Genomic DNA, 17,268 nt, shown 5'->3' with positions numbered 1-17,268 from the left:
GCAGATGTACAGCATGTCCTGACACTTTACATGATAAGTAAGTTCCCTTACTAGTACCATCCGAGTATTGCATTTTTTATTCTTTGAAAAGTGGAATTCAGGGATTAAACAAACTAGTTTTTTTTTTTTTTTTTAGTCTAATTAGATTCCTCCACTCTTGAGAGCTAGCTGTTGGTGTGTGGCTGACAATTTTCTTCTAAATTTTTTTTTTTTTTTTTTGTTGTTCATTAAAGTGACTCTAATTTATGCTGGAATTTAGCAAAGACAACTGCTAACTCATGGCTAAGTCTGCTTGGCTGTGGAAGCAAGGAGACTGGGAAATACCTTTCCATCAGGAGCAGCCTCCTTTCCTGGTAGGGGTGCTGTGCCACCTCTTAGTTTTCCAGAACGTTTATTCAGTGTGTTGAGGTGGGTGACAAACTCCAGGCAGCCCATTTGAGCCCTTTGCTGAGCTCCCAGCTGGGGAGGGGACAGCCAGACTGGCTGTACTCTGCCATATGGAGTGCTCCACTCAGGGCCTGCTTTTGCATTTCTAGTCTCTTTATCCCTTCTTCCATGCTTCACCTTCCCCCCATCACTGGTTGTATGGTTCCTAAGTTCATAGAAAAGCAAATACATTGCAAATAAAGTTATTACCTGACCATTCCCTAGGATTGAATAGTTAAAGATTTGGTGTATTGCTGCTCTCAAATTTAGTTTTTGATGTTTTGTTGTGGTTTTTTTTGTTGTTGTTGTGGGTGTTTTTCTTCCGGCTTCATCTTCTACAATGTCTGTAATTTTGATGAATGTGCTTTGCAAAGCTGGTACGCTTTTTGCAGTCCATTTAGTATCAAATTCAACAATTTGGATGAAATACACAGGTTAATATGAAGAGAGGTACCACAGTTAGCAAATGTTTGGTTATATTGATAACAGGGGGCTGTGAGTAGTCTAACTTTGTCTTGTAAGTCTTAAACCACGTACTGTGATATACTGCAAAACTTGAGTGACTTCAAGGTTTGCAAAACTACAAGCTTCTTCTGTAATAATACCATTAGAATTTCTTTACTGAGTTATTTTGTGACCTGTTCCTATAAAATTGGAGCTACCAACCAGTTTAAACAGCTTTCCTCAAAGCTATTTGTATGCATAGTTAGTTTCCACTGCAAGAACTTCTGATGCATGTGTCACCAGTACTTGAAGACATAACTGTCACATGTCAATGCTGTCACTGTCACAATATTCCTGTGAATATTAAGAGTAATGCAATCTATACAAATCTCTTTGGAAAATAGCTTAGGGCCAAATGTCAGTATGTGGTAGAGAAAACAAATAGTTGTCTTTCTGCTGGTGCACAGGCTTACTCAGAAACGTGATTTGGAACTTGAGCCAGTGCTTGTGCAAAACAATCCTAACCCTGGATGATGTTCCATAGAATTAAAGTTGCTCTAAGTGAATGCTTAGCTTAAAGGTAATGAAAACTGTTCTATATTTGACAGGGAATTATATACTGTACATAAAATGACAGAAAAACACCAATAAACAAACCCTTCTGTTCTTGTGTTTCCTAAAATGGGAAATAAAGCTAAATTGCCCCTTCACTACAATATCCTTTTTAGAAGCTCTTGAATTTTGCTCACTCAGTGGTATATTGCTGAAATGGCAAAGTCTCTTCCAGTAATTTTAGGAAAAGCTATCATCAAGCTGTCAACAGTCTAAATTGAGATTAAAAGTACCAAAGAGAAACCTTCACTATTACCAGAGTCCCAAATAAGTACACTTGAATAGGCAGATACCATCTAGAGTGTACAGTATGAGACCACTTATTCTTCCAGTTTTTTGAGTGATTTACAGGGACGGAGCATGATGTTAAATAGTGACATTTTTCTCCTTTTCTTACTCAGAACTACTCAACCCAAAGGAAACATGTAGTTGTTCTTGGAATTAGTTTCAAATATCACATAGTTGGGTCTAAGGGGTTTCTATCTCTCTCTCTTACATGTTATGTGCCCTTGGCTCATATTGGTCACCAGAGAGATTTCCAATAATTCATCATCCAGAGTAGATAGAGCTGCAGGTTTGCAGTTCACCAAAAGCAAGGTATCATTCATTCTGGCTGCAGGTGAGAGTTATGTCTGTTTCAATATGTCTGTGAATAGAGGTTCCCTGAAAAGGGTTTATTATCACTGGTGAGTCAGCAGAGGCAGGATATTCTCTATTTTTATTTATCTCTGATAAGTAGCATCCTTGCTGTTTAGGCAAACTTGCTTCTGTTAAATTCTATTAAGATGTTTGTTTTGATGCTAGATGCATCTGCATGTTGTGACCTGATTTTTCCTAAGGACAAAAATGAGGTTGTAACTATGGTCTGGCACAGAAATTGATGGCTGATCTCCAAAAGCAAAATCTTAGTATGCTAATCTAGTCAGTCACCTCTTAACATTTTATGTACTATTGTACTAGGAGTACAACAGCTACAACAAGGAAGATTTCTAAGTTACAGCCTTTAACAGGATTAACTTTCATTGTTACAGATTTCTGATTATTGTTCTTGGGTTTGGTCTGGTAATTAAAATTTGAAATTGTGTTTATGCTTTTTCTTCCCCAAAATGCTGGAGCTCTATTTTATACTTCTATATTAACCACACATTGAAGACCTGTGGGTTCATAAATTTTGAGGATGTGTTCAATTATAAAGTCAGTAAGACTGAGGTGAATTCCTTTGATTGACTTTTGCAGCTTAGAAGTCAATATATCGTTATAGAACAAACTGCACAGAAGATAGCAATTATTTTCTCAAGGCTCCCTTTAGTGAATTATCATGAGATTCAAGAAATAGTTTAGCTTTTGTATTTTTCTCTTTATTTGCCTTATTTTTTCTGTTAGAAATTATCATATAACTTTCAGTGAATGGTGTCCTTTGTGTCTTCTATTTAAACACATCATCTTTTTATGTCTGTTGAAATGGGTAGTTTGTAAGTACTCTAGAGCAATCTCTGTATCTGAAACTGAGCATATCACTACTGTGTCACCAGCCTAAGTTAAACTGAACTTTGGAAACTGACGATGATTCATATTCACCAACACAATTCTTTATTTTTGTGTCTTCTTCTAACTGCTATTCTGTAACTAAAAAGCAAGATGGTAAATGTGGCTTATTTAAACTTTATTTTATATATGCATATATATATATCTTTCCTTCAGCTAAAACATCCAGTGGAATGAAGGTTAGTGTATTGTAAACCATAGTTCCTCAGTCTAATCTTTTAAAATTAGAATCAAAGGGTCTTGAGGCTTATTAGGGAGACAGATCTGGCTTCTTCTCCCTTAACACTTTACTCTTAAGGGTTCTGAGCAATCCTCTTGGGTACTTACTTCTTTTATTAGACTTCTGCTGTAGGTTTTAAGTGTTTATTGTTAACAATTCTATATACTTGTACACTTTTTTGCATTATAGGCAATGTAATTTTTAATAGATCCCTTCATTTAGCTCACAGGGAAGTGGAATGAGAAAATTATTTCAGATTTTTTTCTTTAGATTTGAAAGGTATAGTATCTTAGCCCAACTTCCTATCTCCTTTCATTCATGTGGACTCACTCATATGTTCCTTTAGGTAAATATTAATCTGTTTCAGCGAGAGGAAAAATTTTGACATTGCCTAAAGATTTCCTGACAAAGATGGTATTTTTTTTTAAGCTGTTAGCTGTATGAAAAGATTCATTTAGTAATGATACATAATACCATTGTGTAAACTCTTGTGAGTACAGCAACCTTGAGGAACGGCAAGGAGCCTTAACAAAAATAAATTAATCCTTCATGGCTGGTAACTCCGTGCACCTGCAAGCCCAGCACTGATCCTGCAGGTGCATCCGCTCTGCCCAATCACTGACCTGCACTCAGAGCACTGACAGTGTTTGTTTTGTCACACAGGCCTCCAGTGCTGCTGCCTCTGCCTCTCCAGAGATGCACTACACACCTCTGCCTTCTGGATCCAGAGACCTCACCAACCACAGAGGTGAGAGCTCCATTTTATTCCTATGAACTTCTGCTGGGTGTTGAGCTTTGCTCTAAGGCCTTCTCTGTGTTAGGTACTGCTGCATTTCACTTCACAGACATCACCATGCCTTTCAAGCACTCTATGAGAAAACCATAGCTGTCAAGACTACAGATTTTTAACTCATATTAAATAGGATTTACAGGTATTCTACCGGGAAGGCAAATACATCTATGGATAATAACGCTCAGCGATTTTTGCGTGTGTGTGTGTGTGAGAGAGAAAAATGTAAAGAGATTAGAGTACTTAAACATTGCTAAGTAGATGATTACATGCAGCATTGGTAATTTCGAGAGAATTTGTAAACTTTCTAATATTTTTTAAGTGAGAGCTTTTAGGCAGTTTAGAAATTAGGACTATAGTTTTGAAATGTTAACACATTTCGTTGCAATAAAAAGGGATTCTTCTCTGTTTTTCAACATAGAAAGTGGATCAGTTTTCAATTTCCTTTTTCATCAATCCTTAGAACTTAAAAAAGCATCTTGGGCAAATTGACAAATTCCTTCTGAATACCTATGAAATAAAAAATTCGGGGAACAGGTGAAAAACTGAAGCAGTCAGGAAGGGTGCATTCCAAGGTTTTTGATCTTAAAACCAGAGCAACAATCCTCTTACTTATTTCCCATATTACCCATTGATTCTCCATTGATCATGTAAACCATTTGTCTGTAGGCAGGTTTTTTTTGGGGATACCAGGATCAAAGTCAGCCTTATATTTATGAATTGATGGTAGCTTAATTTTAATGTGTGTTCAAATTCTGCAGCCTACAGAGGATGGAAGCAGCTTTAGTAGCATTCCATATTACTTGGTACCTTCTGAAAGAATCAGGCAGGTTATGCACCTGAAGGAGGATCTGTGGTTCAGGTGGCAGGATGGAAGGCAGGTGGCAGGTGGAAGGATGAGGAAGGCAGGTGATTAGCACTTGATTTGTTGCAGCCTGTATCACTGTTGTGCTAGAGCTGAGGATGAGTCTGAAGCTACATCCTGGCCTTGGTGTAGATTGCTATGGTGCCGTCAGATGTCCTAGAAGTGCTGTGGTGAAAATCAGATGTCCTAGAAGTGCTGTGGGTGCATGGTATTCCGGCATTGAACACGCATAGAAGCTGATACTTTTTAAAGAAAAAGGACCAACCAAAATCCTGAGCACAGACCTGGACTTCAGAGATTAAAAAACAACCTGTCCCCCTCAAAAAAACCTGCAACCCAGTGCCCTTCCTCTCCACCCTCCCTCCTCCCCCCATTCTCAAGATAAGTAGCTTTGATTTTCAGATAAAACATGTTGCCTTTGAGTTTGGATTTCTGGTGTTGGCTTAAATGGCTAGGATCTACTAACACAATAAATAGAATGACAGAATCTTGGAAAATACCTGAGTTCTATAGAAATACTTTCAAATTATCCTTAAAAGCCAGGTATCTTCAGATTTTTTATTTAGGTAATAGTGTATTGGAAGTGTGGCTTCATGGCTGATTTTGTTATCTAACTTGGCAAAAGAAATGCTAGTAGTGTTGAATCAAAATCTGTGTGCCTGCCTTATTGATTGACTCCTCTTGCAATACAGCAGTTTTGTGGCTGCAGTAGGTGTTGCAGACACGTCCAGCAGGTGTTTGTTCAGAGTGGGAGCTTGTCAGGCTCTAGGTGCCCACTGTCCTCACCAGGGTTTCAGAATGCCTGCCCCTTTGCCATGAAAGAGGACAATTGTATTCCCCAAATCACCAACTTTCTACCCTTAGCAGTTCACATAATTTTTATTACTTCTGTCTTTACTCTTCCCAGAAATATTCTACTCTGCATGCTAATATGCTGCAAATTGCCTTGTGATTAAGCACAGTTACAAATAAAGTGAAGAGAGAAGAGCATGTCATCCAAAAAAAGGGTAAAATTGGTCCTTAAAGAGACATTGTTAACATTATTTGATTAGTTTATATATATATTCATGTGTGTGCATATATACACATATTCACAAGGAAATAATTAAGGACACTTTCCAAAATTCCAGGTCTTGGAAGAACCAATTCCAAGCTTAGAACAACCTGCTGGCAAGGCCCATTAGCTCAATCAACTTCTTTTATACAAAGAAAAGTTCCAAAGTTCCCAAGCCCATAAAAGATTAATTGCAGTCAATAGAAACATCTCCAAGGAAAGAATGAAATACTTAAGCATGATATTTTAGGTTCTGAATATCTTCAATTTTTTTCTTCGCGGAATGCTTTCAGCGTTGTAAAGTGGAATTGAATCAGCTGTTGCATATGTAAATATTGGCGGTTTTCAATGCATACTGGAATGAAGAATGCTGTAAGTTTGTGAGTGTAATTTGTCCCTGGAGAAGCTTGTTTACCAGAATCCTGAAGTCTGGCAAATGGTTTGGTATAACTGCAAATTGATTTTTAGGGGACTGGGAGGGGGAGCAGGAGCAAGCTGGATGTATTTGCTTGGTACAGTTTCACTTGGACATTTCTCACTCTATTTAGCTATGATTTTTTACAGGGAGAACAAAAACATATAATTATGTGTGCGGGTTGCACCTTGTGTCTTAGAGCTTTTGTGTTCATGCATGCAGTATATAATTTCCAGTCAGGATCTCGTCCTTTAAGCTGACTCCATATTTGTACAGACAATTTCAGGAATGGTGAAAATCTCACTTTCCCTTTCAAAGCCCACAGAAACAGCATATGACAGTGTGATGTCAGCATGGAATGATAAGGAATGATAACTTGAAATATATTGAGTGTTATGATGCTTGAGTATATAAGTACATGAAGAGAGAAATAAACATTCCATCATGTTTTTAAGCTTTAGAAATTTTTTCCCCATCTTGGGAAAGTTTTATTCCCTTATATTGCGGTGTTGCTTAGACCCACTTTTCTAAGTTGAACCTTACCTCAGTCCCACTGTTCATATTTTTCAGTGAAAAATCTAAAGGCCTTCTATTTGGATTTTGGGCATCTGACAGCAATATGACTTGATTCTTTATGTGATCTAATTGCTATCCTGTTAGACAAGGCTTCCAAAGTGGTAATTTTATAACTGGCTGTATTTTTGTTTTGATTCCAAAACAATGATCTCAAACTTGTAAGGGTCGTTCCTTGGTCTTTGTTAAAGTAGAATTTTGTATTTTACTTTATATGGATTTAGAACCCAATGATTTACCTGGGAGTAGTTTGTGCAGTTCTCTCACCTGGTTAAAATAAGTCAGTTCAAAGACACAGCCTCCTGTCATAAAAGTGCCTCTTTTCTTTCTATAATCTATACATTGCTTATATGGTTCTAGCTTTCAAAATTTCCGCTGAAATCAAATATACACGCCCCACATTCCTGTCTGCTTTTTCAGATCTACCTTTAAGGAAAAAAAAATCAGACAAAACAGTTACTTATTGTAGTTTTTAAATAGAAAGAGCCATGCTCCACAAAAGTGATGAAATGTAGTGACTTGTAGAAGAAATTGGTCCAAAAATTTTTGGACTTATGTAATTATTTTTTTAGTGATTTGTATATATGTACCCTTCTGTTCCTTACTGATAATTTATTAACTGGGTACATATCTTAAAATAGAAACTTAAATTCCTAATATAGTTGACATTGGTGAAAAAATATTTAAAGGATATTTATAAGGATAATTTGTCTGATGTGTGGAAAAAGGCCCCTCACCCTTTGCCCCACCCAAGTTGTATGTTTGGTTTTTTATAATGGCATCCTTGCTTTATGTGTAAGCATTCAAACTCAAATTGCCTTCTGAAAAGAACAGTACTTTCCAGTTGATGAGGAAAATAGCAGTTTATCATTCTATCTCTTCAGAAGCAATATCACTAAATCATGGCTATCATGAAAATCTGTTTTTCCATACAAAAGCATGTGCTGGATGCCTTTTCTATAAGCAGTTATTTTATAACATTGTGTATTACCCGATTTACTTGGAAACATATTAATTTGCCAAAGCCATTTGGTTTCCAGTAACAATTTACAGGTGACTCCTCCCTTTCTGTGCTCTTGTTTCTGGGAAAAAACAGTGGTAAGCCTACCCCATAGCTTACTAGTAAAAGGAAGAAGGAGCAGTTTCCATTAAAAATTAAGCCTGTATTTACGTAAATAGTTTTTAGAACCTTAGCTTGGATTTAGGCCAAGGTTTAATAGTTCTAATCTATTATGACTTGTAAAAACTTTTTGAACAAATCCACTGCCCTTTTTTGGTGTCTGTACAGTTAATTTTCCAAGCATTCTGGTACGTGCAGTCATTACGTTGTCTTTTGTCTGCATGATGAGTGTCCAAATGAAAAATTGGTATTTATTTTACTGATATGTTTCAATCAACTGAGAGATGTGTTTTCTTATTTTATGATCTGATCTTGAAAGTCATCAACTGCATTCAAATCATGCCCAGAAATCCAAGAACAGAATATTTTGAAGCTTCTTATTAACGTTCTAAAGGTAATTTTATAGAGCCTTTTTGAACAAAGGAAGTGAGAGGTTCCTTTTGCTCTCAGTTTCTCTTTGTCTAACAGAGTTGTGCTGAAGGTTTCTTTTGGAATTAAAATCTTTCCAAACTTTCCCATTCTTCAGCAAACAATCATAATCATAGAGAGACACCTGAACTTCCAATGTTTCCTTTTTCTGTGATTGTTATACTGTGCTATTGTTCCCAGAGTATTTGGCATAGTAAATTTTCACTAATGACTTGTATGTTCACACAAGATTCCTCCTGACTGATTGTTGGCGTGTGCCACACAGAAAACCAGTAGCTTTGTAGGAGTTCAGATAAGTAGTGACCAAGATAAAAGTAGACTACAGAATGCACAGCAAGGGTTTAGTCATCCAGTTGGGAGAAATTCACAACCCAGTACATGTTGAAGGATGTCTACTTCTTTCAAAATTTAGTGTTGAAGGGAAAAAAGTAAAAATTTTGGAGAGCCAGAGGGAGTAGTATGATTAAACTGATTATTCTCCAAGGATTTATCTGTTCTGTCTCAATTTGCTCAGCTTGACCATACTTTATAGATATTCTTATGTTCATATGGAACTAATAATGTCTATCAATCCTTCCAGAATTTGGTCTAGAGTTTTAATTTAATACTTTAAAATACTGGAAGTAAAATTGACATGCGTCTCTTAATAATAAATGTTAATACACAAAGTTCTTATTTTACACATGCATTGTGAAAAGCCATGCTGTCTTTAAATCACAGACATAAAAAGAAAAGAAAATTGGTTTACCTAAAACTTACTTCCAGAAAGATAAGTATCCTGTTTGTATTATCATTGTGGTCCTCTCTGTTGTTGTTATTGACACAGTTGTTAGGTACTTGTTGTGTTTTCAAGCCAGAGGCTTATTTAGAGTTTGAAATTGATTGCTGGAGAAGGTGCAAAGCAATTTATGTAGCAACTTATCATAATTAGTTCGTTTTCTTAGTGTGAACTGCACTTTATGCTCGTCAATTGATTTTTCTGTGTAAATGCATACAGCATTTTATTGTCAAAGAACCCCAAACCCCAAAAAACCTATGGTTAGTACTTAATCATTCAGTTTAAAAAGTGTATCCATATATGTATATATTTGCTTTAACTTGTTCAATAACTAAGGATAGGATGAATAAGAAAATTTTAAGCAGATGCACTATGTGAAAGTTCTGTATCAGGCAAAGATGCTCTGAATAGTGAGATATTTTCTTTATTGTTTTCCATAAACTGTCCTTTGAAAAGACCATCATTTTTAACCTGCATTGTGTTGTGGTGTGTCCTAGACTGAAGACTTCTTAGGTCAGGATCTTCTCATCATGAGATTAATAACCTTAAACAAATAAAAAAAAGTTCTCAATAGCATGGAACAGACAAGATCATATTTTCCAGGGAAGGAACACTCAAAAATAAGCTGTGACATTTCCTATTAGTGCCAGGAAATGTGTCCCAACAGTGAGATGTGATGTGGTCATGACTTAGCCTCCAGGGGAGTGGGTGGAAATCCTCTTCTTTTGACACTCTGGGAGAATGCTAAAATAAGGAGTCTGTTATAAAAAAAAAAAAAAGAAAAAAAAAATCCCATGTGGTCTGCCTGTATATGAAGTGAGAAACTGGGTTCTAGTTCCTTAGATTTTAGTTTGGAAAATAGACTTTAATGGAAGTTCAAGACACCTGGGAGAAGTATGGAAAGAAAAGTGATGGTATAGATGAGTATCAGTGTGAGAGAAGACTTGGTTAAAAAAAGATTCTGTTTTCTGGCCTCAGTTCCCTTTAGTTAAAGGGATGTGAAGAAAAAATAAATCCATCAGAGGTGGATAGGGGTTTTGTAGTCCAGGTGTGTGAGAAGGTAATGCAGAAACTTAAAGAATTGTGGTGCAAGGTGTTCCTGGTGTAGCTGGGAGAAGGGCAGAGCAGGCTTCTCTCGTTCCTGTGCTGCCGGCTCCTGCTGATGCCCACGGACTCCCCAAGCCTTACACCAGGAGATGAGGTCAATGCAGACTCATTTCTATTTGATCACTGGGGTGCCTGGTCTCTTAGCTCTGACCATGATTTTTCCCTTCCAAGGTGGATTCCAGTTTCCTGCTTTCTCAGTATTTCTGATGTGTTTGCTTTGTGGGGAGAAGAATAGGTAGAAGGAATGAATGGAACAATGTGGAGAGAAATGCTAGAAGGCACAGTTCCTCAGGGACACGTACTCCAGTAAAATGCTTCCAGCTGATAACAGAAGCCCACCTGTACTGGTATTTGCCAAGTCTGCAAATTCATCAGCCATCTCTCCCAGTTTTGTGATCTGACACACAATCATAAATTCTGCCTTTCAATGGAACTGAGAGGTCCAATGCCCACACATGGGATCGACTCAGCTCTCAGCTGTGCAGTGGGTTTTTTTGCTGGGCAGTCATGAAAGAACAGGTTAAGGAGGATCTGATGTGGTCCCATTCCTGAGCCCTGCTTTGTTTGTTTACTGGAATAGAACTGCCACAAATAGCTGTGCTGTTTGTGGGCCAATTTGCCTCACTTGCTCAGTAGTGATAACTTCTGCCAGCATCTGCATGTTTCTCTGTAAAGCACAATGACTTTCCCAAATGTGGAATAAATTGTAGTTGGATTTGAGTGTGACCTTGACTAATATGGTTCAAGAAATAAATTTTCTGGGTCATTGGATTCATATTCTTGTCACTTACAGGGTCAACAGTTTTCTGTCTGTGTATACAAGGAATGTTGGATTTGAATCAGGATACTGTAGATTATTAAAACTTCAGTATAAAAATGTATTATCTTTCTGTATATTGCAGTGATGGGAGCAACTAGTCATGTGAAAGTAAGTTGAGGTAAATGAGGTGGGGATGATATATAAAGTGACTTGCAGTTTTGTGTAAAGTCTTTCTTGATGGCCAGAAAAGTTAAGATTTGGTTTTAAATGACAGCATATTTTAATTTGTGAGCCTTCTCTGTGTTCTGTGGTTTGAAACTGAACCCAAGGGATGTGATTGAGCTGACCAGAAGTAAGTTGTAGGAGGATCACTTCCTGGTGTGCTGTGTCTCTGTGGGAATAAAATATGTGTGTTTGTCTGCAAGAAATTTTAAAAGAAAAAAAAAGGGTAATTAAGTGGTTAATCAGATTCAGATTAAAATATTCTTAAATATCTCAAGTGCTGAGCACAAAATTCCCATTAGTTGTCTAAGACTGAGGCAGACTTTCATAATTGTCAGTATTTTTTTTCCAAATATTATAGAGACTTTCATTTTTCCACAGTGTGCATTCCCCAATCTGACTGTTGAAGACCTGACCATTTTCCATATTTTTGTCATCCCGAGGTTTTTCATTGTAACTTTTTCCATATTTGCCAAACCTACCAGTCTAGACCCAAGTCACCCTTACAAGTGTCACATCAGAGGGAATGTGATTAATGAGGAAAAAGCCTGTAACTTCATATTTTTAGTAGACTAGAGAGTGTCTGATATTTCACAACGTAGCTCATTTTGTCATGCTGGCAATAAGAAACCATAAGAATGCTCAAGCAGGGTGACTAAAAAGTGGCAGAAATATATAGAAAACACTGGCTTCTATAAGTGGAAACTTGGGATCCAAACCCATAAGCCTACCTAAAATCTTCTTTGGATGTGTAGGAGAGCTAATGATCCAGTGCGTATACAACTGGAAATTTAAAAAAAAAAGAAAAAGTAAATTTGCCACTTGTCCTTATAATTTTTTACAATAAAGAATTCCAGTCATCAGCCACAGTACTACAGCTCTTCCAAAGAAACTGGTTCAAAGCACACCAGTGCTGTGCAGATCCAGTCTCCTGAGAGATCCCCATGTTTAGTTAGCACTCTAGTCTAGCCTGTTTTTGCAGGAGTCCTCCAATTTTATCATTCAGGCATTTTTATGGCCTCATTGGAACAAATAAACAAACATCTGGAATCATGTGGTATATTTAATTAAAAACTTTGTTTGGCCAGAAATAGTAAAATCATGAAAAATTGCCTGTCTCCAAGCTCAGAAAGGCCAAATGATGAAGCTGTTGGCTACAGACAGTTTTACAATGTATTGAAATTCATAGATGTGCACACCTGCTGCAAGTCCCCCCCTTTTTTTTTTTGATTCATAACCATTAATGAGTGTTTAGTGCACAGATTGTAGCCCTTGTTTAAATGGGAATTTACTGTTTTTAATAACATATAGACATGTGTTGATATATTCCATACAGCCTGTACAGTTCTGTAGTACACAGACAGGATAAAGCTTTATATTATTGCTTAAAGGGAAAAAAAGAAAAAAATCTTTATGGTGCATGTTCCATTTGAATATTTTTTTGTATGAGCATGTTTTAATTCCAGAAGTAATAAATATCTGCTCCATGCTATGGGTCTGTGTAGCAAATGTTGGAAATGTGAAAGATGGTGTTTTCCCAGTAAAATTAGAATTTGTAATGAAAATGTAAATTTTCATTGTTATATTTAATGTATTTTTGAGGAAATTTTCAAGATGCTTTTGCAGATAAAACTGTTTGAGGTCATGTGAGATATTACTCTGTGGTCACAAAATATTTTACAGACCATTAGCATTTATAAAACTAATTTGTCTATTGGGCTATTATCTATTTGAAATGCACAAATATAGGCTTTTGAACATATGGGACAGAGAATTTTATTTTTCAGTTTGTACATTTCAGTTTTTAAATAGCTAAGACTTCTATTGAGAAAGTGGCATGCACACAGAAAGTAGTACTGCATCCAAATGTTGTTCGCTGTTCTTCGTATTTCTCATGATTAAAATAATGTGGCCATTCCATTTTGAGCTGCGTTTCTCTGAGAATTTAGACTTTTTAGCAGGATAGGATGGATGGAATACTGACATGACTTTGGCCGCTGGCCTGTAGTTGGTGTTACTGACCTGAATGAAGAGGATGTGGGTGTCATCTGAAAAAGCACTAATTCCCACATAGTCAGCACATGTAGAACCCTGCTTTAAAAAATGGAGGAGGGAAGAAATTTCCTCCACAGTCAGAAGGGCAGCCATCTGCATAACAGCAGTGAAACTGTTTTATCCCCTTGTGTGTTTGTTCTCTATAGCCTGCACATCTTGCTGTAACATCTATGTGTCGTTCAAACTATGAGCAGCCAAAAAGATGCAGTGTATTTTGCATTTCGTTGTTCAGTGAGTGCTGTGTAGAAGAGGGCGAAGGGTCCTTTTTTTAAATTTGATTTCAGGAAAGAAAATAATAACTTTGGAGGATTTCATTGTATGATCTTATGTGAGAAGGCTGTCAACTTTTTACTGGATATGAATATCTGTAGTCATGATCTAATATATTTACTGATCAAAGTTCCTTGCCGAGCTCTGAAGCAAATGATAAGTAGGCTGATGACTTCCTTTTTTTTCCCCTTGTTTTTTGATATTTTTGTGGTCCCTTAATAACCTCATTGTAAGAAAAGTAAATGATAGGTAGCCCCATGACATCCTTCACTAACATTGTATTCCCTTAAGCAGAGAGATCACACCTGGGGAGAAGAAAGGGAGGAGACAGAGAAGTAAATAATAAGTATAAACAAGTGCAATTGTTTTATGTCCCTTACCAAAGAGAGGATGGCTGATCCTTTTTTTTGTGTTGTTGTTGATATTCATTGTGTTACCTTTTACAGTCAGAGATATCTTGAAAATTGTTTCTATTTACACAGAATGAATTTCTTTTACTGTGTGATTGACAACACTGATATGTTTTGTAAGACCCTTTCTGTCTATGACTCTAAAGTGCTTAGTAAACCTAGGCAGCCACCTGAAAGACCCCCCACCTGTGGCTGCATAAAACTGAAATAAAGAATGGAAAATAACCCATTGAGTATTCACTTTCCCACCCACTGAGAGCAAAATGCAATGTAGTGCAATTTTAGTACTTGCGTGCCACTGGGGAAAATAGACTCCTAAAATCACATAGTGAAGCATTGGAAAAATTCAGTGAATTTGTACTAAGCACTGGGTTATAAAGCCTAAGGAACCGTAGGCTTTGCTTCTCAAGTGAAACAGATTTGTATTGCAGTTCTGTTAGAATGCCTCCAATTGCCACCATGATATTTAGCACAGTAGACTGGAAAAATGTAAGGCTGGTGAATACAAGCCCTTTCACAGGAATGCTTACAGAGGGGATGCAAGCAACCTTCTGATGTCTACTTAAAGACCAAACAAGACTGCAGTCTCTGATTTGTTTTGGTTTTTTTTGCTTTTGCTCAGTGTCAGGCCATGTAGAGAGATGTGGAAAGAGCCCATGTCCCAGGCTGCCTCTTTCAAAACCATTTCTATTACTAGACATGGCTTCACATCTAATAGAGAACTAAATTAGTGATCCCTCTTGCCTGAGAGGAGTTGGAATATGTGATTACCAAAATTGCAGGGCTACCACAGCAATGTGCTGGATTTCCCCATGCTGACTTGGCTTCCCCTGCAGGCACCACTGCAGGAGCAGTGACTGCACTAACTTCAGTCAGCTGTGCTCAGGAAAACTGCATCTATCCCAGCTCTACCTTTCCCTACCTTTCCTCACAGGAGAGAGGCAACTTCTGGATGTGGTTTTGTTGTTTGGGGTTTTTTTTTGTTTTTTTTGGTTTTTTGCTGAATTGTGAGTGGGAGCAGCCAGGCTTAACAGTAATTTTTTTTCCATGAAATGAAAGGAGTGGGCTCAATGGGAATAATCCCTTGGGCCCTGATGGAAGAATTGGAATCTGTCTTAAAGCCAAGAGGTTGGCAAAAACCCCCTCCACACCAACCAAACAAGCTAAACACACCCTACCGTCCCTCCCAAATCCACATAATTAATCAATTTGACAGATTGTGTCTGTCTTAAAGGTAATAAATGATAAATTTCATGGGGGGCAAAACCAGAGCAACTTAGAATAAACAGATTAAATATAAGCTATTACATCATTCAGAAGCTGTTTGGTGCTGCCAAATGGCAACCATTACTGATATGAAGTACGTGACAGAAAAAGAAATACCAGGTGTGAGATTACAGTAAGGTAAAAAGGAGAAATGTGGACATCCACTCAGCTGATAATTGTGGATGTAAAGTTTGCCTCTGCCCTGTAATCTGATGCTCGATAACAATGGCAGTAGAAGTGTGGAGGGTAGCTGAAGAAGTTCCTTTGCTGTTGTTTCCTCTTCACTTGTGTTTCGCTGTCAATATAAAAAGTGATTCCTTTACCAGGGTATGTTCAGTAGTAAAGTGAAAGAGAAGCTGTCGGCTAAATTAATTTGTGTTGAAAATCTGTTTGTTATAAAGGAGTATAGTGGCTTTATTCAAAAGGGAATGAGACGAAATAGAACATCACGAGACTATTATGAGAACAATTAGAACATCAGGAGATGCCACAAAGGAGATTGAGTTTGACATATTTTTAATGTCTGATAATTCTTTTATCCTGCCAAACCTTAATAAAAGTTTGTTTGGGTTTTTTTTCCTGCTCTCTGTGTACTTAGGGAAGATGGCCCTAGAGACAAAATTTCTGGATGAAATGAACTAGTTAAGATAGTCTGCAAGATTTGAAGATGGCATTCATTTAGGAGATGTAGGAACCATAATTCAGGCAGAAGTTCTTCCCACAAGAAGCTAAAACAGACTGCAGTTTAGCAAATAAATAAAGAAAATATCTAAAATACTGGTATGTTTTGCAGAGTAAAAAGAAAATTTCAAAGAGTTCTAGAAGTGACTTTGTCAGTGAGAATAGATGCCAGCTTGCTGTGGTTGACAAGGTACCTGGGAATGCACAGAGTGGAAAAAGAAAAAGAAATGTTTCTTTCAAAAACAGGAATGCACTTGTAACCTCAAACTGTCCATCCTGAATGGAGGCAGGATTTTCCTGACGGATTAATATTTAGGATCTAAAATATTGATTTTTTTTTTTTGTGAACATGCCACCTAAAGGAACCACAGTGTTTCACCAGGGAGCTGAGTCTTCGTCTGTCATTCTGTTTTTCAGTAGCACAGGCAGGAAAGCGAAAACCTTGATACTTGCTGGTCTGGCATTCTGTGAGTTGTTCAGGATTTGTTCCTATGGACGTGAGAGAGCAAATGTAGAGCTATTCTGCAGAAATTTTACAAGATGCCAGTTTCTAAGGTAGCTTAAAAAGTTGTGCGTTGCTTCAATACCATTTAGAAAATTTGGGAAGGCAAAGAGCATCTGATTCCTAAAATCAGGTCATGACAGTAGGGAACCCAGTTTTAAATCTATATAACTGTTCTAGCTTATGTAACATGAGTTGGTTCAAATTAAAACAGAATTATTCTGATAACACTGAATGTTAATGGGACCGTCTTCAGAAAGTGCTTTTGGATAAATAAAGGTGCTAGAGCATGTTCTGATCTGTGAAGTTCAATCTACCTTTCACTGGAAGTGTTTTTTAAGTATGGTGATGGAGCAAAGAATGAAATGAAAAGCAAATGCAAAAAAATTAATAGTTTTTTGTTCTTTTAAGTAAATTAAGTAGCATATTCCTTACCCGTAGTTTTCACTTGTTTTCTCACTGTTTTTTCTAAATGGGTGTGAAAGAATTTGCTAAACTTCCAAAGCAAACTATTTAATACCATCTTGTAGGTATTTTGAACTGCTCTAATTTATGAATTTTCAGATAAATCAATTTTTTTCAAATTCTATTATATTATTTCCTAATAAAAAAGGTATCTGACTCTTGTTTTTAGTATGTTCCCAAGCCTCATATGCTTAATAGAAAAGATTTTTCAGTCAGTCTAAAGAAGGGTTTCTCTGATGTGCAGGTTAGAAATACTGTG

At 37.0% G+C, this 17,268-nt stretch overlaps 1 protein-coding gene across 3 annotated transcripts in view; it reads left to right on the top strand.

Annotated features, from left to right (window-relative positions):
• The window catches only part of LRMDA (leucine rich melanocyte differentiation associated), a 634,206-nt gene that overhangs the window by 533,571 nt on the left and 83,367 nt on the right, over nt 1-17,268 (top strand). For all 3 annotated transcript variants that reach the window (XM_030951416.1, XM_030951417.1, XM_030951415.1), the window contains exon 6: nt 3,911-3,995. In XM_030951416.1, the coding sequence (XP_030807276.1) occupies nt 3,911-3,995 (85 nt within the window). The remainder of the gene's footprint in view (nt 1-3,910; nt 3,996-17,268) is intronic.

This window comes from Camarhynchus parvulus, chromosome 6 (genome assembly GCF_901933205.1).
Source record: "Camarhynchus parvulus chromosome 6, STF_HiC, whole genome shotgun sequence".
Taxonomy (NCBI): domain Eukaryota; kingdom Metazoa; phylum Chordata; class Aves; order Passeriformes; family Thraupidae; genus Camarhynchus; species Camarhynchus parvulus.
This window is presented reverse-complemented; position numbering and strand designations above follow the sequence as displayed.